This window comes from Hibiscus syriacus, unplaced genomic scaffold (genome assembly GCF_006381635.1).
Source record: "Hibiscus syriacus cultivar Baekdansim isolate YM2019G1 unplaced genomic scaffold, ASM638163v2 tig00009942_pilon, whole genome shotgun sequence".
NCBI lineage: Eukaryota > Viridiplantae > Streptophyta > Magnoliopsida > Malvales > Malvaceae > Hibiscus > Hibiscus syriacus.
Genome location: NW_024062205.1, coordinates 1,733,851 through 1,754,923, shown reverse-complemented (window position 1 = coordinate 1,754,923; position 21,073 = coordinate 1,733,851). Strand labels below are relative to the sequence as shown.

Here is a 21,073-nt window from a genome sequence, read left to right as displayed (position 1 = left end):
TTAGGTGTCCAAGCTGTAACTGCCGTTAAAATTTGCTGCTAAAGGACACATTTCACGTTTTAGTAATTTAAAAAAATTTATTTAAAATTTTAAAAAATAAAAATATATTTAAAAACACAAAAAATTTAAAATAGACCAAAAACTTTAAAACCCTTCATTTCAACCCTTAATCCCAACATCGGTCACCACCATTTATCATCGACGAAGCTCCACCGACCTCACCTCCCATGACGATCAATAATCCTATGAAATCGTGGTCAATCAACGGCTAATTGACGTTTTGTACTCCGTGAACCCTAGGCTGAAAATCACGACCTCATACGATTTTGACATCCAATTGGTGACAACTATGACGGTGTATGACTGGGAAGATGATAGGGAATACGTTAGTGGGGGTGGTCGTGGCAGACAAGGGTTACGGCTTAGGGTTAGGAATTTAAGAATTTAGGTATTTGTGTTTTTTTAATTTAAAAGAAATTAAGATTTTTTATAAATATAATAATAATTTTAATTTTGACATATTACTTAACAGAGAAAATTAACGACAGTTACGAGTCGGACACCTAAAGTGGTAACGTTTGTAACGTTAAGTACCTGGATGATTCAAAAAAAAATTAGACACCTATTTAGAAAAAACAATATAGTTTGGACACTTATTTTATAATTAAGCCAAATAAAAAACTTATTAACCCTCAAAATTCATTTGTTGATAAAAATATTTAATGAAACAAAACAACTATAAAAAATCATTTATAATTGTAAATAACATTTTTAAATAAATAAGATCTTCAAAAATTAGTTCTAAAGTAAATGTTTTGATAATTTCTCGTTCAATATTAATAATCACGTTATCGGTAAAAAAAACACCATCTTTCATCTTAATTCACAAATTTATTGTTATAATTTCATAATTAAAAATAATCGCTTACTAATTATCGTAGATGTTAACTCAAAATAAAACTTTATTAACAAAACATCAAATACTTAACTTAATTATTAGTTAAAATGTGTTTACTCCCAATCTCATAATAAAGTTCAATTTCGCCTATGAGGGTTGGCACAAGTGGTTAGGATTCAAGAATTTAAGCTTGTTAGGTCATGTTCGAATCCTACCATCGTCACTTTTGATGGTAAATTCCTATGTAAATCCTAATTGGGTCTTAAGTATGACAGATCCTGTACTGGGGGAGCTACCCTGAACCAAACTTTTTGTAACCAAAAATGAATAAATAAAGTTCAATTTCCTGTCCTCGTTCCATTTTATTTCTTTTATTTTTTTCTAATAATATAATTAAATTAATAGAATATGTAAGTTATAACGATGAAATATATAATTTGACAATTTTATTTAATTATTATGTTAGTTTTTTTATTAACAGTTAATTGTCTGTAGTTTATAGATTGAAACTATTGTAATAGTTTAGGGATTTTATTGACAAAATTCATAGTACAGTGATCAAAATTGAAACCAGTTTCCCGTCCCCGAGAGTGTCTGGATAGTAGGAAGCGCAGTTCGATGTGGTCATGTGGGCGGCAAACCCAACCTCTCTTTCCCTTCTCCCATTTCGGCAAATCGTCGAACACATAGAGGCTTGAACCTCGGGCTAAGAGCATCGCTCTTTGACTATCCTCTTGCTAGCAGAATCTTCGTTACGAGTAAAACCCCTCTCTCTTTGTTTACAGTTACTGTTTTTTTACTTGTCATTTTCGCTTTCTTTTTCCCCACAAATTTGATTAATTGCCTGTCAAATATATGCCATCAGGATATAGCTCTTCACTGTTATCTTGAATGTTGATTGTTTTTGTTCCTCTGATGATAAAAAATATAGGCAAAAAGGTATAGGAATAAGAATAGCTCTACAGGCTGACTTCGCACTATCGGATATCGGTTTTTGTGTAGAAACGAATACATCCTTGTTAAGCAAGAGAATTGGCTTCGATGAGGAGATTAAGACCGTAAATAAGATGAGACAAAACTGTGAGGTACTCAGTTTGACTTGTATAAGTTCGGTTAACGCTAAATTTGAATGGACTTGATTTGAGTTCGAACTCAACTTGAGTTCTTAGTTAGCCGGAGCAAACTACTTAATACTCAACTCGAAAACTTCGTGACCAACTAAAAAATATATATTATATTTTTATTTTTTAAAATTAAATTATTAATAATGTTAGTATTTATATGTTATTTTTAAAAAAATTACAATATAAGATTTTCATGTACTTGAGAGCATGTTCGAGCTCGAGCTTGAACTAAGCTCGAGTTCGAGCTACATTTGACAATGTTTCGAATTTAAGTTTTTTCAAGTTTCAATATTTTATTTCGAGTTCGAGTTGAGCTTGATAATTTTAAACTCGCGAGCTTTTGGGTCGAGCTCAATAATACCCGAACTCAATTCGGCTCATTTACGGCCCTAGAGGAGATCCCTCTTTGTCCTTGCATGAAACTTTTCAAATTGTTTTCATATAAATATATGCAAATTAAGAGTAGTTTGCCAATAAAGAATGCAGGTTTGCTGAAAGATGGTTGGGAATATTGCGATTTTACTAGTATTTTCACTATGTATGTAACCAAAACTAGAAAGAGCTTAGTATGGATTTGTTTGTGATGATGGAATCCATTATTGAGAGAAAAAATTGACACAAAACCATAAATTCCTAGCTTCGTTTCAGTCGAATCAGATTGACTTGATTCTGTTACAAGAAGATAAAGAGATAAGAATAGTTCCATCAGATATTCTTTGCTCTTTGTATTTTAGAGTTGTATTCATTTGTCTTTCCCTAATTTATGTCCTGGCATCTTTTGGGTGTATTTCCTGCAGATTTGCCATATTCTACCAAAGAAAGCCGTTTGCAGAAGGAATTTGCCAATTTTGGCGAAACAGCTGAAGGTGATTGGGACATTTCTCATAGTTTAATGGAATTAATGGATAACATGTTTCATCTTCAATCTTGTGTAAGCTTCAAAGTCTAATACTTCTACCTATAACAGTTAAGCTTGTCAAGGATGAATTCACAAAAAGATCAAAAGGATATGCATTTATTCAATACACTTCTCAGGATGAGGCTATGGTCGGCGTAGAGAACATGGATCAACAGGTTTTATGTCTTCTTTCTTTCTTTCGTAAAAGTAGACGTATGGAATACTATTTGTAGATTACACCTAGCTTCTCTCACCCCGTTGAGTGAAGCATAATTACAGAGGTTCTTGTTCTCTTTACATGATGAAAAGGTTCCTTTACTGTTAATTTTATCACTGTTAACAACTCTTATTTCATCAAACATACTTTTATCACCTGAATTTGAGAACTCTGATGAAATTCTAAGTTACATAACTTAGATCTGCAGGCAATATTTCTAGTTAGATTTTAATATGAGTTTTATGTTTGTCAGGTATTTGATGGCAGGATGATATATGTCGAAATAGCAAAACCTGGAAAAGACCGGTTCAGAGGATATCCTAAAACATCAGGACCCCCTAGTGCTACACCGCAGTTACAACAACCGAACGATGTGGCAGACTGCTGGTACTAAACACATCCACCTTATATGAAAAGATGTTGGAGTAAAGGGGAATATATGTGACTGATAGCCCCAAGTAAGCTTGTTGATTTAATGTACCTGTCATAGTAAGGTTAGTTGGGTAACTGAGTAAACAAGAGGGATTTGTGAATGTCTCTAATGGCATCAGGGGTTTTCCACATGAATTCTTATTTATATTGATTAATATATAAGTATATAACTAGTAGGTGTCATGCAGAAACAGTTATCTTTTGTAACATTGAAAATATCTTCTTTAACCATTTTCAACAGCACAAAATACATGTCTTCTATTGGAATTAGTTTTACTTAAGGTAGCTCTAAACTATTCCTAAGAAAATTAAGCTCCGGCAAAAATCCCTGGAGCTGTAAATAAAATTAAGCTACTTTGCGGCGGCTGGCTGAGCCAACTGCTGCAATTGATGAACAACGTGAGACATTCTCGGCCGCATAGAAGGGACGTTTTGCGTGCAAGCATACACGAGGTCCACCACCTTCTGAATATCGCCAGCTTCTGGATTATCAGAGGTTGATGAAGAAATGAGAGGATCCAGGAGCTCTGGACATCGATGGGCCTGCACTAAAGGTGTTGCCCATTCGAATATGCTCTGCCAACCCACTGAATCAACTTGCTGAGCCGGCCTACGCCCACTAACAATTTCGAGCAGCAACACACCGAAGCTATACACGTCACTCTTTGTTGTGAGCTCATTCCTATAAACAAACTCAGGGGCAAGGTATCCATAGGTTCCACCGGCCATCACAGTCCTCTCATGCATTACCTCCAGTGGAACAATCTTCGAAAGACCAACCCCCATCAGATGGGCTCCAAACTCTTCATCGAGTAGTACATTGCTCGCACGTATATCTGGTGCACAACATGTGGCTTGACCTTGTCATGCAGGAACCTATTTTAAAAGAGAATAATCAATAAGTAAAAGAAATTCTTTTAGCAAGTATTAAAAATTCTCTAAGCAAAAGCAGCAATGGAGATGCCAAAAGAATCCACTGAGAAAGATCTAGTGTTTGTACTCACGCAATTCCCCGGGCAAGAGTTGTAGCAATTTTGATCCTCATGGTCCAATCCAAGCTCCTACCACCCCTGGGGATGTGGTATAGCCATCTATCCAATGGTCCATTTACTATAAACTCATACACGATGTAGCGGCTGCCATGATCATAGCAGCATCCTTTCACGGCAACTAAATTCGGGTGATGTAGCCTAGCGACCCTACCAATTTCGGAGTATAACTCCTTTTTCCTCTGAAAATTAGATCTCTTCAACCTCTTAACCGCTACCTTCGATCCATCAGGCAGAAGGCCAGTGTATGTGCCACCCGTTTTTACATCTCCGTGAAGCCTATTTCCTTCACTGAAGTTTTTCGTGATCGACCGCAATTCATCACTGGAAAAGATTTTCCATGAGGGGGGAACCAATGCAGAAGTGGCAGGATTTGATAGTTTCTTAGATCTTCTACGCCTCTTACTCCGCTTATATACAAGCAACCAAACAACAACAGCAAATGTTGTGCAGAGAACCAACCCACTAACAATGGCTAGGATAATGAGATATTCCTTATGGCAATGCATTTAGTGACATTTTCCCCCTGTAATCCGAAAAATATAATCTCAATAACGGCAAAAAAGGTCATATATAGTAGAAAGGAAAGATCGATATAACAACTTAATACGGTGAACAGACCGCTATCGAGCAACTACTCAGGAAAATCTAAAATAACCATATATCTTACCAATATCAACCATGCACAGAAAAGCATGAGAAGCATTGCATCTCTCACTCACAAGAGGTTCCGATCCATTCATCACCAATGTACATAAATCGAATGAGCTGTTGACATAGCATAATGATTTGTTGCAAATGGATTGTGCAGGTAATCTAATAGCTGATTCATTCCAGAGCAATGTATTATCAGACCATTTCCAACCAGAACCGACCGTCGAATTGCTAACTCTTCCTCCAACCCAGCAACCGTCGACAAATTGGCCACACAGAAGTTGTGCAAAGCTTAGTTCTTCATACGATGTTAGGGCCGCTAAGTGTCCACGATATTGTTTACAGTGGATCTCTGACTCATCCCATGACCGCAAACTTTCATCATATCCAAAGCACACATTTTTATTTGGAGAAACAACCCAACCAGAGGGGCATCCTGCTGCTACATGACCCAACAAAACAAAACAGCTTAATCTAAAAAAAATGACGATGTTTACCACCAAAGATTAACGAATTCGACAAGCAAATGTGCAAATCCGGCACCTTCATTACCTTCATGCTTGGAAGAAGAATTAAACGTTGCAGCCGATCCATTAGAGGCCTAAAACACCAAAATGATAACCAAAACGAAACCTTCATATTCGAATACAGGTAATAAACTCTACAACTTGCAGACATTTTCATTTTTGCAAATGATAAGATTGTACAATCTTACAGTGTCGGAAGCCATAAGCAGGGCAGCAAAAGAAGCAACTAAGAGAACAAATTGCAGACGCACAAGCTTCACAGCCATCACAAAACTCTCTTTAATCCTAGAAACAGGCAAAACAAAAATATCAAAACTATTAAATTGGTCCCTTACCAATCAAGCTTTAACGAATTGATCACAATTCAACACACACACACAAAAAATATCACACGCTTTATACGTAGCAAAAAATGTGGGTTATGGAAAGAAAGAACTGAAGATGCTTTGAAAAGGCTAAGCAAATAGGGCAGAGAGTTAAAGTAATTCAATCAACAAGGGACAATATACACTAACCTCCAAAGCCAATTAGGGGTGGAAATTATCATTCAAAACTCTCCTAAGGAACCCTAATACTCCATGTGCAGGTACAAGGAAAAGCTGAGAGACCAAAATAGGAAAACAAAACTCTGGGTTCTTCTGGATTTAGCTAATGAGTATATATAGAAGACACACTCTATTTAGAGAATCCTATTCTCAATTCATTTTCTCAGGGTTTCTCAGCAACCAAACAGAGAATAAGTATTTGCTAGAAAGAGAGGGCGAGGGGTATGGACCATGGTTGAGGTTGAAGTAAGGAGTAGATGGGAATGTTAAATGAGACTAGAAAAGGTAGATGTTTAAGGGAAAACAGAAACATTAAATGCTAGGCTTGGCTTGTGTATTTCCACGGTTGTTCTGAGTCTGTACCAAATACCGATGGAGCAGTTTGGTTTGCAAAAAACCGGACCGGCGGAGGGAAAGACGGCGGCGAAATCGGCTCACCGGGTTGGGTCAAGAGCGGTTGTGTAATATCTCAAAATCAGAGTTAGTGACTAAAATGAAATTTTTGAAACTTTGAAGTATGATTTCAAAAGATTATAAAATGAAGGACTTATTTGTAAATATTTTTTAGGGATGGTTGGTAATTATTAAATGAAGTAAAGGGTAAAATGATCATTTGACAAGGAAGATTTTTATTTTCCCTTATAAGATAAGGAAACCACGTGGGAAGAGGGAAAAGGAAATTCCAGAGTCCTCTTCATCTTTCTTCTTTCTCTCCATCGTGAACCAAGGTTGCAAAGGTAAGTCATCTTGTTAGATAATTTCTTGTTGAATTCAAGGTTTGTTTATGATCATTAGATGATAATTAAGCTTAAAGAAAACTTAAATTATCTTAAAAGCAAAGGATGGTAGAGTTAGGAGAGATTAAAGATTAAGAGTTTTCAAATGAAATCTTGGAATAGAGTTCATTACTCAAATTAGAAGATAAATTTGACTTGTCATCAACTTAATTAAGAGATATGAAGTGATAGAATTGAATTAAGAACATATTGAAAAATTGGTATGATAATTGATTTCCATATGGAGAAAAAAAATTTGAGTTTTAAAGGGTGATAAAGGAGTAGAAATGAGTTTAAATGTGTATATGAGAGTTAAGAATATGGTAGAGGATGTAATATGAAGTGTTTAAGTAGAATTGGAGTGATTTTCGGGCTTAAAAATGAATTTTGGGCTATGTGCATCGATGCACATTCAATGTGTACTGATGCATCAAGGGTATTTCCAGAAATTGTTCAGTGTGTATCGATGCACAGGAAGTGCATCGATGCACCCATTAAAAATGGAAACATCGAATGCAATTAGTGCATCGATGCATAAGGAGTGCATCGATGCACCCCCTTAAAATGAAAATATCGAAGGTGATTGGTGTATCGATGCATAGGTAGTTCATCGATGCACATGTTAAAGAATGCATCGATGCACTGTAGAATGTATCGATGCACTTCAAAGGAAAATAGAATTATACCTTTCTTTCGGTCTAAGAAATGATAGATTAATATATATAAATTGGATACTGATATGTATCAATGTATGATTATATAGATATCGAGCACGAACAAGTTCCGGAACGATTATCAAGTTAAGATTCGATCGCAAAAGAGGAAATTATAAAAGTGGATTGGAACTTAGTGAGGCCAAGGTGAGTGCATATTCGATAGTATATGATGGTTGATGGAAATAAGACTTGCGACAAGTCTATTTCCTATAGTAAAATGCATGAATTCATTAATATGAGCATATGTTTGATATGTTATATATGTGTTAATGATATGTGTGAATATATGTTTATATGATACATGTTCAGCGTCCATGGTATATGTACACATGATAATATGATATAAGTTAAATTATGTAATATGATACATAACTACAAGATAAGTGAATGAATGTATAGATGATAGAGATTATGTATGAGATATGAGGAGAGGTAAATGTGAGTAGGTGGAAAAGAATGTAAACATATATTAAGTCATGTTATATGTGATAAATGAATGATATGAAAAGTGACATAAACTATGTGAAAAGAAGCTATATGATTATATGTAATTGTGAAAGAAATTATGAGCTTATATGAACATGTGAGATGAATGTGTATATGTGATACAAGTTATGCAACATAAGCTACGTGATATGTGACAGTAAACTATAAGTTTATATGAATATGTGAAATGATATGATGCTAATGCCAATGTTATGTGACATGAGAGCTAGAGGTATAGTTGGCATGCCAAGAGTCGAGGGTCTACGCAGTCCTTCGGGACATAGCGGTCCTTAGGGACATTTCATAGTGGTCATTCGGGACGAATGTCATAGCCTTTAGTGGGACCCCATACGAGCTGTGGTGACAGTATAGTGCACAACCTCAATAGACTCACATATCTACAGTTCTCACATGTGTACATGGGCTAATAAAGAAATAACAACAAATATATTACATGTGACTTGTATGTTTTTGTGTTATGAATGGTATTATATGATTTATATGATAATATGTGGATTGTATGATTAAATGAGTCAAATGTTGGTTAAAATGCTAGGTATAAGAGGATATGTATTAAGTGATATAAACGATAATAATATTGATAATGAAATAAGGCTAATGATGGAAATGATGAGTGATGAGTATATGTTCTTATATGTAATGATATATTGCATATGTGTTATAGGGATTTGTTACATGAATAAGGGTATGAGTGATAGTAGTAATTGTTCATGCATGATTACAAGCTATAGTTTATATTTTATGTTTATTTGCCTCACTAAGTCATTGACTTAGCGTGTGATTATTTCACACGTAGGTTACAGAAGTGAGAAGAGTAAAGAGCAAAGTGGAGCAAGACAGGTCAGTTACTTCTTACCGAAGATCATATCAGAAAAGATGTTTTGAATTAGATGTATTCTGTACATTGAAAATAATTGGCATGTAATTAATGTTTTGAATTGTATATGCTATGATCGGTTTTGCAAAAACATATAAGTTCTGAATAGTTCTGTAAATTTTTTGAATAAGTTACATGTATAAAAATTTTAAATTACTCACTATTTTATACAAGTAAATGTTTTGAAAAATTAATGTGACACCTCAGACTCGGATCCGGGTCGAGTACGGGTTGGAGGTGTTACAGGTTGGGAAGCTTTTCTTCATCGGCTTCCAACTTTCTTCATTTATTATTCGATTTCTACTACGACTAGGTGCATCATATGTATGAACAGTCGAAAAGTTTATGCATTTAATTCGAATCTGAAAATTGATTCGATCTACCTTATTTTATTTTTAATTTAATTCTAGAATTTAAATTTATATAAACTAAATTTAAATTCTAAACTTAAATTTTAAAATAAAATTATTATTGATACAACATATAATAATATATAAAATTATAATATATCTCTTTAAATTTAACTTCACGATTTTTTCATCACTTTAGATCTCTTTTGGTGTAGCTTTAGAAGTTATGGCATTGACGAAATCTTTTATTCTACTAGGGTCAACTTAGGTCGGGGTGACATCTTATTGCTTATGAGAATACATTAATTAATGTAACACCTCAAATTTTTTACATTTTAATTTAAAACGTTGTATTTATGAAAAGGCATCGATAATAATTATAAAATATTTTTTACAAACCGAAGCTCCACGAAATATAGTTTAAATTAAAATAATACAATCTCAAAGTTACAAATCTGAATATAATAATATTGTATTAATACACATGTTCACTACAAATAATTATACAGTACTCTATGAAAAATGCTAGAAATCTTATTACGGCAGTGCTCCTCGAACGGCTCAACATACTAACCTGCGAACGAAACATCCAAACATTGAGCTTATAAAACCTAGTAGTATAATCGTTAATATAAAGCAACATATGAATCTCATAATCATAAGCATGCTAGAAGACATATTGATAAGCAATAAGTACATGCATGATCATAATCAAGTGTCACTTAAGGTTTAACAATTATATCATTATAATATGAGTCTTATGCTTTTATTAGTCTCTGATAAGGCCTCGCATGAGTAAACATATACTAGGTATCTGGCCTCAACATCATACTATTGTGCATCATCATGTAACACACAATGATAGTATCCAATCTCACATAACGTCAATAGTAATCATACAACAAAAAATAAGTATCATGTTGTAGTTCGGGATCGCTTAGTATCATATATAGAACTCACACCCCTTCAGTTTACGACATACATACACACATAAGTAAACATCAAGATGTAGTACGGGGTCACTCAACATCACAAAACTCACACCCCTCTAGCCTACGACTTAGATACTCTAGGTAAGATTTGAGTTACGAAGCATCAACATCTTACGTCCAAATGACCCTCATTGCCAAGTACGTAGGGTGAGATCTGGGTCACGAAGCATCAATATGTAACACCTCGCTAACTTACTCCTCTAGAGTATCTGGGATGTGTCTAAGTTATGAAGCATCAGAACAACATCCAATTAACATTTAAAGTGCTCTCGCACTGATTTAGATATATCATGATATTTCTCAATCAATAAGATGATCGTCATACACACATAAATAACTCGGTTTATTAACCGAGATATGTTTGCCTTTTTTTTTATTAATGTTGGCTTCCTAACCGTTTGAATTCTCGAACAAGAGCATCAATAATTGGAAATCACCAAGGCCAAACAGTATGCTTTTTCAGTGAAGGTGTAAAAGAGAATTTCTGGGTTGTTGGATGTATTTCTTGATTATTAAATGTAGGGAGAGGCCTAGAAATTTTTATTTAGAAGTATAAAATTAAAAAAAAATATTAAATTTTAGAGAGTATGAAATAAGATAATCAATATAAAACATAAAAAATACTTAAAATAAGATAATTTAAAATTTTATAGACGTTGATGAAATCTTCGTGTTTAAATTTAGGTTAATTGAGGTATTAGTTTTAAGCCCGTAGGAGTTGGACTTGATGGGAATTTAGGGGGTTTGGGCTCGAGCCAGACAAATTTGGTACCAACAGTATAAGATTATAAGGTAAAATACACAAATGATTTATCGATAGTATAATATTAACTTGCTGATTGTGGTATGATAAAATTTGATCATAGAATCTCAAACGATTATCATATCTAAGTCATCGTGTTAATATCCAACTTAGATAACCGTCAATTTTTTAACGAAAAAGAAAAAGTTTGGAACGTATTGAATATTCAAGTGATCATTTTGTAACTTTTAATAGTCGAGGGACTTAATAAAACAACATTCTATAATCAGATGATCATTTTATAACTTTTAATAGTCGAGAGATTTAATAAAATAATAATCTATAGTCGGGGACCATTTGTGAACTTTACCCAATATTATAATGTCATAGTAAAAAAAAAGGAATTTACCAAATTTAAGACTAAAGTTAAAAAGAATCAAAAACACAAAATTGAAAAAACAGAAAATGAAAGACTTTTATATATATATAAGAAAACAATCCAAAATCATAATTTAAGTCAGTGACAGTGAGTGGGTGATGTGATTGATGAGTAATCAGCCGTCTAAAAGGAGCACAAAGACGCTTAGAATTTTAATAATTAAAGGCATTTGAATAGTTTTTTTTTTTAATATTCGGATTTCTCATAATGTCGTCATTCAGTCCACTTACCATCCACTTGTCACCACCAAACACTCTCATCCTCGTCACGACGCCGGAAACAGAACCAAGGCTTTGAAATACAAATTCGTCGCCATCGTGTCGATCCTGATGGCCGGAGCTCTCGGCGTTTTTCTCCCGGTCCTCGCCAAGAAGATCCCGACGTTTCGACCGGAGAACAACGTCTTCTTCCTGATCAAAGCGTTCGCCGCGGGCGTGATTCTCGCCACCGCGTTCGTCCACATACTCCCCGACGGGTACGGGTCCCTGTCCAGCCCTTGCCTCAGCGAAAAGCCTTGGGGGGTTTTCCCTTTCTCGGGGTTTCTCGCCATGGTTGCGGCCATCGGTACGATGATGATCGACACGTTGGCGACGAGTTTCTACAAGAAGTCGCATTTTAATAAGGCTTCGCCGGTGAATGGGGACGAGGAGATGATGGGGGAGCATGAGGGGCATGTTCATGTGCATACGCATGCCACTCATGGACATGCTCATGGATCTGCTGTGGTACCACAGAGCTCTGAATCTTCTCCTCATCATCATCATCTTATTCGGCAACGTATTATTTCACAGGTAAACATCCCTTTTATAAATGCATTTTTTTTTGTTACAAAAATTTAAGTCAACGGCATTTATATAAGAATTTACGAGTATGATTCAAACTTGATCTTATAAACTTAAATTCATGAATCCCAATCAATTATACAACATGAACCAATGCATTCAATTTATATGTTTATTGCTTACCTATACATACATATGTATGTACGTATATATTGACATATCTAAAAATATTTTTTAAGATGAAGATATATTAATAATATATATTTTTTATAAATAATGTGAATTTTATAATGATTAGTGAAGTCATTAATAGATAAGGATGAGTTTGATAAAATCGTTAGAAGTTGATGACGATTTTACTGATTTTACTTTTGCATTTTGAATCCGTATTATAAAAATAAATTTTGGCACCTTCTTTGAACTTAGTGTTTTATTTTTCGGTAAACTATGTATTTAGTTACTCATTTATTTTTAAAATTTTATTTTGATTATTCAATTATTTTATTTTTTAAAATCATACGTGACATTACATTTTTGTTAAAAATAAATAAAATTTTTGACATGATAATTTGTTTATTTTTCAATGTTGACATGATATTATTTTATAATGACATGTTAGCATTATCGTTAATTTCTTAACAATGAATGACTAAAGGGGAACCAAAATATAAGGTTAGCTATGATTTTGACAAAAATTAGTTGAGTAACCAAAACGAAATCACGAGAATAGATGGATGATTAAATATATAATTTATCCTTTATTTTACTATAATCAATATTTACAAAATTGCATTTAATCTATGTACTTTTAATTTCTTTTTAATTTGATCCTATAAATACAAAAAAAAATCGTCTACGGCTGCTATTAAATTTACCAAATTCGATTTTAACTTTCAACAACTTTATTTGTACTATAAAAACAACCTTATTTCCCTAATTGATCCAATATAACCCAAAATCTCTGAATTTTTTTCCAACACCCATTTCCCCTAATTTTTCCATGCTAGTTGGGGAAAAACAAAATAGAAATGGAATGAGTATGTGCCACAATTTTCTTTATCTAATAGCAATTTTTAGGCACAAATCGAGCGACCTTAATTGTAAAAAAATTATTGTTATTTTTTGAAGTCTCGAATTTGAGCACTAGAAATTTCAAGAGTGTGAACATTTAGTGTCAAATGATTAAAAGATATATTTTAATATATATTATCTTGTACTTACCCAAATTAATAAAAAAATAATAACAAATTTTAAATTTTCGTAAATTTAAATATATAATTCGGTCATTTTTAATATTTTATCCTAACTCTATTTGTTATGAAAAAGGTGTTGGAGGTAGGGATTGTGGTTCATTCGGTAATAATAGGGATGGCATTGGGTGCATCCCAAAGTGCCAAAACAATCAAGCCTCTTGTTGCTGCATTGACTTTCCATCAATTCTTTGAAGGCATGGGCCTCGGTGGTTGCATCTCTCAGGTCTTCTCTCTTCTCAAACTTTTCAATTAAAATTTTTAATTCTCACATCTGGATTTAAAAATATTTTCCAAATTCATTTTTTTCTTTAAATTTATTTGATTCCAAAAACATCTTTTAAATACACTGTTAAATGGGGTCTAACAATCATATAATACATTAATAGTGGGGGAATATAAATTTCAGTCAAATAATAATAATAACAATCAAGAGAAAAAGAAGAGAAAACTGTTCTACCTAGACCTAGCTATACATTACAGTACGTTAACAATGCAAGAACATTAACTTTTTTGTCAAAATAATCACCACCTTTATTGCATATTGTGATTGATTATGGTTCAATCAAACTCTGTGAGTGCAGGCAAAATTCAAGAACAGAGCCACTGCCATGATGCTGGTGCTGTTCTCACTGACAACCCCAATGGGCATAGCCATGGGCATGGGTGTATCAAAAGTGTACAATGAGAATAGCCCCAAAGCACTAGTGGTGGAAGGAGTCCTCAACTCCCTTTCGGCTGGGATCTTGATTTACATGTCGCTTGTCGACCTGCTTGGGGTTGATTTCATGAACCCCGTGATGCAAAGCAATGTTAAATTGATGCTTGGGTCTAATATTTCACTCCTCCTTGGGGCAGCGTCCATGTCACTCTTGGCTAAATGGTCATGAGACTTTTCTGTTTTCTTACTATATTAGCCCCCAACGTTTGTATGAAAAGTCATTGTAGCACCTATTTTCTTTAAACATGTTAACCTTCAAACGTTTTAATATTCGGTCAAAGTGACCCTTAATAGATGAAAACTATTATTTAACCTACTGTCAACACATTTTATTGACATGTCACTATCACGTTATCTGATATGTTGACAAGGCATGCGATACATCACTCAAAGTAATAATGTGATATATGTCACATCAAAAATTAAACACATGTAAAAATACTATGTAAGACTGTTAATCAATTAACAATTTTCAACTAACATAAATTATTTTGAAAAAATTGTTGGAGTTAAAATGCTAAAATATATAAACTAAAATGACCATTCAGATAAACATTGAGAACTAGTTTTGCCATCATGCCTATATAAATATAGAATGTAATGTATAAACTGGTTGTGTTTTGCGAAAATCCCAGATCCATGATTTGACTATATGGTGTTAGTCAATGTGAGAATGGTGCCACCCGTAGTGGGACTCTGAGGTAGTACAGTGCAATGGTGTGTTCTCTTTTAATTTGTGCCTTAGAATTAAAGGTTCTGTACGGAATAGTATCTCAGTAATGAACTGATTCAGTGCTTGATATTAAAGCAAGACATTTTAAGTGGGTGTCTCTTCCTAACTAAACGGGGCAGATGGTGATGGGAGTCTGAGGGATGTTGGTGAGGAAATTTTCTTTTAGGCCCTTTAAAAAGTTTTAAAATTTTTAATTTAACCCCTTGAAAACTTAAAAAAAAAAAACCATTAGGACACTTTTAAGAGAAAACAGGGGCTGCTAAGGGGTCTATTTCGCCAATGCTTCAAAAAAAATTTCTCGATGAAAAGATTATTACAAATTGTTAAAAAATGATAGCAGGGTTACTAGTAGAAAGACATGATTGCCTTTCACTGCAAAGCCTCAATTAAATGATATAACACCGTTTAAATGAGCATAAAATCTCACAGATTTGGAGCAATAGAGTTGCTAGTCCAGCATACCATAAAGATGCAAAAAGGAAGGTGCAGCTGTTGTTTGAATCATAGATAGAAGTGAACTCTAAGTAAAACTGCAGTCGGAACTCACCGCCTGTTATTACTGTTTTGAATAGTTATCGTTCACACTACTTCATAATTCTCCGTAATCAAATTCGCTCGCTGGGAGAACTTGGGGGGAGCTCCACCACCTTTCAGGGGAATGATGTTCGCAACCTACAATAATTCTCTCGAATATGTGAAATCTGTGGCATTTATTTGATAATGTGAGAAAACAACTTTTTTCTTCTCTGCACTTTTTGAACCGAGCGAATGGAAACGTCCGCAATTATCCAAAGTTAAAACAAACAAACAAATAAATGAGTAAGTTTGCATATCAAACCTTCAGGTCACTGTATAAACTCGTTGCCGAAAAACGGACAGAAATGGGGAAGAAGACAGATGAATCTGCTGGCGGCACAACAAACTCCATCGATCCACTGCCAATGTCAGAAGCAAGAAAATACTTATAAATCAATAGCATCTTAAAAGCATCTAAACACAAAAAGAGGCTTTGAAGTGTTACAAATGTACCTACCTGCGGTTGGAGTTATCAATGAGAACTATGGACCATTCTAAGACAGAATTTCTGGAGTCATACCTGCAAGATAAAGAGGAAAATGAAAATGATATGGTGCAGATAAAAACTATTTCCAATTTTTGACGTTTTATGATACACAACATCATGGCACTTTCACTAACGCCCGAAGTTAGTAACATCTTATGAAGACAGGCATCCAAAGAGTTCTGGATTAAGGCTTGGCGGAGTTGAGTTGAATTCAATTAGTTAATCTCACGTGGCTAAAATTTGTGCTTCCTTAGAAATATTAAATGATCTCAATTTACCTCCATTCGCCATCAATCTGATTGACATTTGGTGCCTCCCGAAGTGCTGGGAGAGGCACAGAAATCACAACATTTCGCAGATCAAACATGGCAGAAGCTTCATATTCAATGCTGACATAAGTTTCATTTCCAGAAACTGAAGGCCAACAGTTGACTGCACCAAACCGAAAAGAAAACTCATTAACCATCAAAGCATACAATAGAAAATCATATTACTAAGAATAAGAAGTAGCATTAGATTCAAGACCCACTGGTCAATGGCACCATTGACTCATCTGCACTTTGCATTCTCCATTTCAGAAGGCCGACACCAGCTACATCCCCAGCTGGACCGGTGGGGAAAGGCCTATTAGGGTCCTTCAATCCTAGAATGTTCTCATTGGCAAACAACTCCTTGCTCATGTTAGGATGCGTCTTGAAAAGAATGCCAGGGTTACCCCCAGTTTCAACCTGAAAATAAAGGACAGACATTGGTAATTTAATGCTGGAAAGGTATTGTAACAGAAAATTTGAAGACAAAGCATGCAATAAAAATGGTTAACTCTAACACAATAAAGGCTTTAGAAGCAATACATGTTGCACTTTGAGGACATGTTTATTGTAACGTGATGGAGTTAATAGGATGTATTTCGATGGCAATTAAGACCAACATGAATTAAGGCAAATGTACCCAAGGATTTGAGATGCATTAGCCAATTGAGAGATAACAAAAAAAAAGGAGGAAATTAGAAGAAAATAGTATTCTACCCTGATTAACAAGAATAGTTTAGATCACATCCCATGACCCAAAATAAGATACTGGCCTTAAAAAGTGTGGAAAAGAGTAGACTTGAAAGACCAGCATCCTTGTCTCTTCAAAGCACATTCTTCAATAAGGAAAACATGCTAATTTTTGGTGCCAAATGGGAAACTACCTATCACAAATATTTGAGCCAAACAAAACTTCATGATAATCACCAAAGTAAAAGCATGATATTTTAAGTCAAAATCTTTGTCAGACTATGAATTCTCACACCAGTAAAAACCAAACGTTACCTGAACTTGGATGTGTGCATCTTCCGGGTTAAGAATTTGAAGAGACAAAGTCCCTTGAACATCAAAGTTACTTATTCCACCATCTCTTTTCAGAGTGACATTGAGTTTCTCCTCAGCAGTCAAAGTGATGGGATCGGTAGGTGCAGTTGCAACCACTCTGGACTGCCCTGCCCTTGGCTGCACATCTTCAACAATCAGTTCACCTTCTGCTTTCAGGGATTCCAAGAACTGGTTTGTTTTTTGTGATTTACCAAGCTGCATGCCAAGACCTTTAGGAGGAGCAGTTGCAGATGAGGGTTGGCGGCCTGGCAATATGAGCATAAGGTCAGAAAATGTTTGTTTGACATTAAACATACCTAGGAGAGAAAAATGTCTTGAATTTCTTATGGAATAACACTGAAGCTTTCAGTCCATGAAATGTGCAAACAAGACAAATCCAATGCATGTGGTGGAATCCTAATGAGACAAACCTTTAGACTTGGTAGAGAAGGAATCGACATCAGTAGTTACTCCCAACCCAGAACCACTTCCAAAACCACTTCCACTGCTAGAAATGCTCATATCAGTAAAGCTAGTTTCAATTCTTCCGGAGCCCATTGACATGAACCCTCCTTTATCACCTTTATTCTTATCAATCTGCAGCATACACAACATGAATCAATATAGTATATAACATAGAGACCAATAGTACAAGGGCCAAGAATATTGCAATAAATATACCTTGCTCTTATCAATCTCGCTAGCTTTACGCTTCATGATATCCTTAGTTTCATTAATCTTGCTCTGCAATACCAGCTTGTGCAATTTCTCTTCATGACTCTCCATCTCGCAGTATTGCTTAACCTGTGCAACCGTCACGTTTTCCTTGTGCCCAAGACAGATGACTTCATCAAAAGCAAAGATCAATTCAAAAGCATTCTTGCAAATACCCTCCTCATCTAAAGTGTAACAATATTCAGGTACCTAGGGGAAGAAAAGGAATAAAGTAAGTGCTCTGTTCAACTGGGCTGAGACAGAAAACACTATTACAGAGGCTAAAAATTGAAAAAGCCTCAGGTAACAGAAAAACTTCATGAAATAGAAAAGTGACAAGGAATGAGTAGCTAAATACAAACACAACTGAAACTGAGATTATATTTGCACTGCTTCCCATTCAACTAAAAAATAAAAGTCAACTTGCAACTACTGAAGGTGATCAAAGAAATAAAGAACCAAATGTCTTACTTTTATGTAACTTATTATGTTCAAAGATTTAAAAAACATAGAAAATAAATCAAAGAGCATCTGAACCACACCAGCTTGGAGAGAAGTCGCAGGGTCTCCAAATCTTCAAGAATATTGCTCTGTTTGTTGGTTACAAGAAGCAAATAAAGAGCTTCTATTGGTTGATAAACATATCGCACGTTCTCAGTCTCAACATAAGTGTGCTGCTTTCCCGTGCCCACCAACTTGGGAAAGGCTGCAAGAAGACCCTCAATTCTTATGCGAGTCATGTCCACAAACTGCCTGGAGACAAGCACTGAAATGAGAGGCAAAAAGAATGTCAATGTGACAGCCAAAATTTGCACTTCACCAATTCAATTACAATGACATGAGAAAAACGACTATAACAAGAAAAATGAACTGACCTTTGCCGGACTTACTTAAAACAGAAGCAGCAAGTACAACCTGAATCACAAAAATAAAAGAAACTATTGTATCATTGCCGAAAATAGAACATGAAGCTTTAAGTTGCAATGGACAGTTCAGTATTCATTCTCAATTACTCCTAAATCGTCAGAAAAATTTCAATTTATGCATAAACAATATAAAAATAACTTAAACGAGGATCTATCTTGTTCTGCAATTCAACTAAAACAAAAAAAAGGAGAATGAAAATAAAGAAAAAGGTATATACCATCTTGGATGTCGGAGCAAACTACCCAGCCAATATCAAATTGGAGCTTTATTAGAGAAACTAGCAGACAACATAAATCAAGTTAGGATTAGAAAAATCAAAATTAGAATCTGGAAATGGAATCAAGACAAAGTAAAGAGGAATGGATTTAGAAATATCTAAAACGAAACGTATAACAAATGTGTGAAAAATGAAGAAACAAAAACGAATCAGAAGATCAAGTCAGCAAATAGATCGGCCACCTCAGATCTATACAGCAACATTCATATAAATGCAAATATCAATAATCCAACCGCAGCGTTTGGAAGCCAAGAAAATGGAACAATGCTATAAAAACAAAAATTAGGCTACTGGACGGGGAGAAAACAACAACAGTACGACTGAATATAGCCTTCACCGTTTTGAAAATTTCGACACGTATAGGTTTGTTATCCTCTAAACTAACAATTAAGCTAACTGTGTTCACAGATCTGAGAAGGATGTTACCTCGATCTAATTTGCTGTGTGCCTGTGTGTATGATCTTCTCTCGGGATATCGGAGTCAGAAAAGAACCCGTCGGGAGCTTATTACAAGTTCGCCCATTATATATCAGCGTTTGATAAGATTCATTCATTATTCTAATTGGACCAATTTTGGGTTGCCCAGCCCAATCGTATTGCCTTCCAAATTTTATTTTTGGGTAAATTACAGAATATCTCAATTATTAAACATAACAAGATGATCTTGTTGTTTGTTTAAATTATATAATTATTAAAATGTATAAAATGATCATACAACTATTTATATCTTTTAAAAATGTTATTTTTTATTAAAATATTGGTGATTGTGTAAGATAGAGATTAATCTATTGACTGAAATACGATAAAATATAATCTTATAACCGTTTGAGTTATATTTTGTGAATCAACTCTATATTTACATTAAATCATCGAGTTATTACTTAAAAATTTATATCGTCGAATTAATACATGAAAGCAATAATGTTTAACTTGGATGACTGTTAATTTTTTTAACGAAAAGACAAATTTTAATACTCCAACAATTTTAATATTATTTGAGAATTTCGATAATTCAACAATTTTAATATTTGAGCGTAGAAAATATTAAATATATGAATTTAATACTTACGGCTGTTTATCTCTTTTCAAAAACCTCAAACAATTAAAAAAAACTAAATATTCGATATAAATACTATAAACACTTCAAATAAAAATTTTAAAAAAAACAATTACCAACAATTTAATGTCTTAATTATGTTATCTTTATTATTGCATTTTTAAATAATTTAAGATGAGAAGATAATATTTGTTTAAAAAATTAATTATTAATAATATATCCAAACATAACTCAATTTTTTTAAGAAAAATAATATTTTTTTAACTAATAACTATTAAAATCAATTAATAAATTTATTTTTATTATTATATTTCATTGATAGTTGAAGTAACTTGGCTTGCACTCTGATATTATATTTTTAAATAAATTAAAATTTTAAAGATACCTTATCCAAATGGAGCATAGGCCAATAGAGCGCTGCCAATCCACCAGCAAATATCTAAGCGTATCGAAA

General features: G+C 34.1%; 3 protein-coding genes and 1 pseudogene across 3 annotated transcripts; 2 read left to right on the top strand and 2 right to left on the bottom strand.

Moving 5' to 3' along the window:
* Window positions 1–349: 349 nt before the first annotated feature.
* On the top strand, window positions 350–3,552 carry LOC120203568 (organelle RRM domain-containing protein 6, chloroplastic-like). Its single transcript, XM_039203829.1, has 5 exons — window positions 350–427; window positions 1,473–1,656; window positions 2,820–2,888; window positions 2,990–3,096; window positions 3,391–3,552. The coding sequence occupies exons 1-5, from the start codon at window positions 350–352 to the stop codon at window positions 3,529–3,531; spliced, it is 579 nt and encodes a 192-aa protein (XP_039059760.1). The 3' UTR covers window positions 3,532–3,552.
* A 202-nt stretch (window positions 3,553–3,754) lies between these two features.
* Window positions 3,755–6,715, bottom strand: LOC120203392 (annotated as a pseudogene).
* A 1-nt stretch (window position 6,716) lies between these two features.
* On the top strand, window positions 6,717–14,761 carry LOC120203567 (zinc transporter 1-like). Its single transcript, XM_039203828.1, has 5 exons — window positions 6,717–6,805; window positions 6,996–7,081; window positions 11,921–12,534; window positions 13,852–14,001; window positions 14,360–14,761. Exons 1-5 carry the CDS (start codon window positions 6,717–6,719, stop codon window positions 14,663–14,665), a joined length of 1,245 nt encoding a protein of 414 aa, XP_039059759.1. The 3' UTR covers window positions 14,666–14,761.
* A 938-nt stretch (window positions 14,762–15,699) lies between these two features.
* Window positions 15,700–20,129, bottom strand: LOC120203514 (coatomer subunit delta-like). Its single transcript, XM_039203797.1, has 12 exons — window positions 19,989–20,129; window positions 19,503–19,562; window positions 19,234–19,273; window positions 18,901–19,124; window positions 18,326–18,568; window positions 18,076–18,241; window positions 17,606–17,910; window positions 16,822–17,020; window positions 16,571–16,724; window positions 16,263–16,325; window positions 16,068–16,164; window positions 15,700–15,901 (listed from the first exon to the last, which is right to left on the bottom strand). Exons 2-12 carry the CDS (start codon window positions 19,503–19,505, stop codon window positions 15,809–15,811), a joined length of 1,587 nt encoding a protein of 528 aa, XP_039059728.1. The 5' UTR covers window positions 19,506–19,562; window positions 19,989–20,129; the 3' UTR covers window positions 15,700–15,808.
* Window positions 20,130–21,073: the final 944 nt, after the last annotated feature.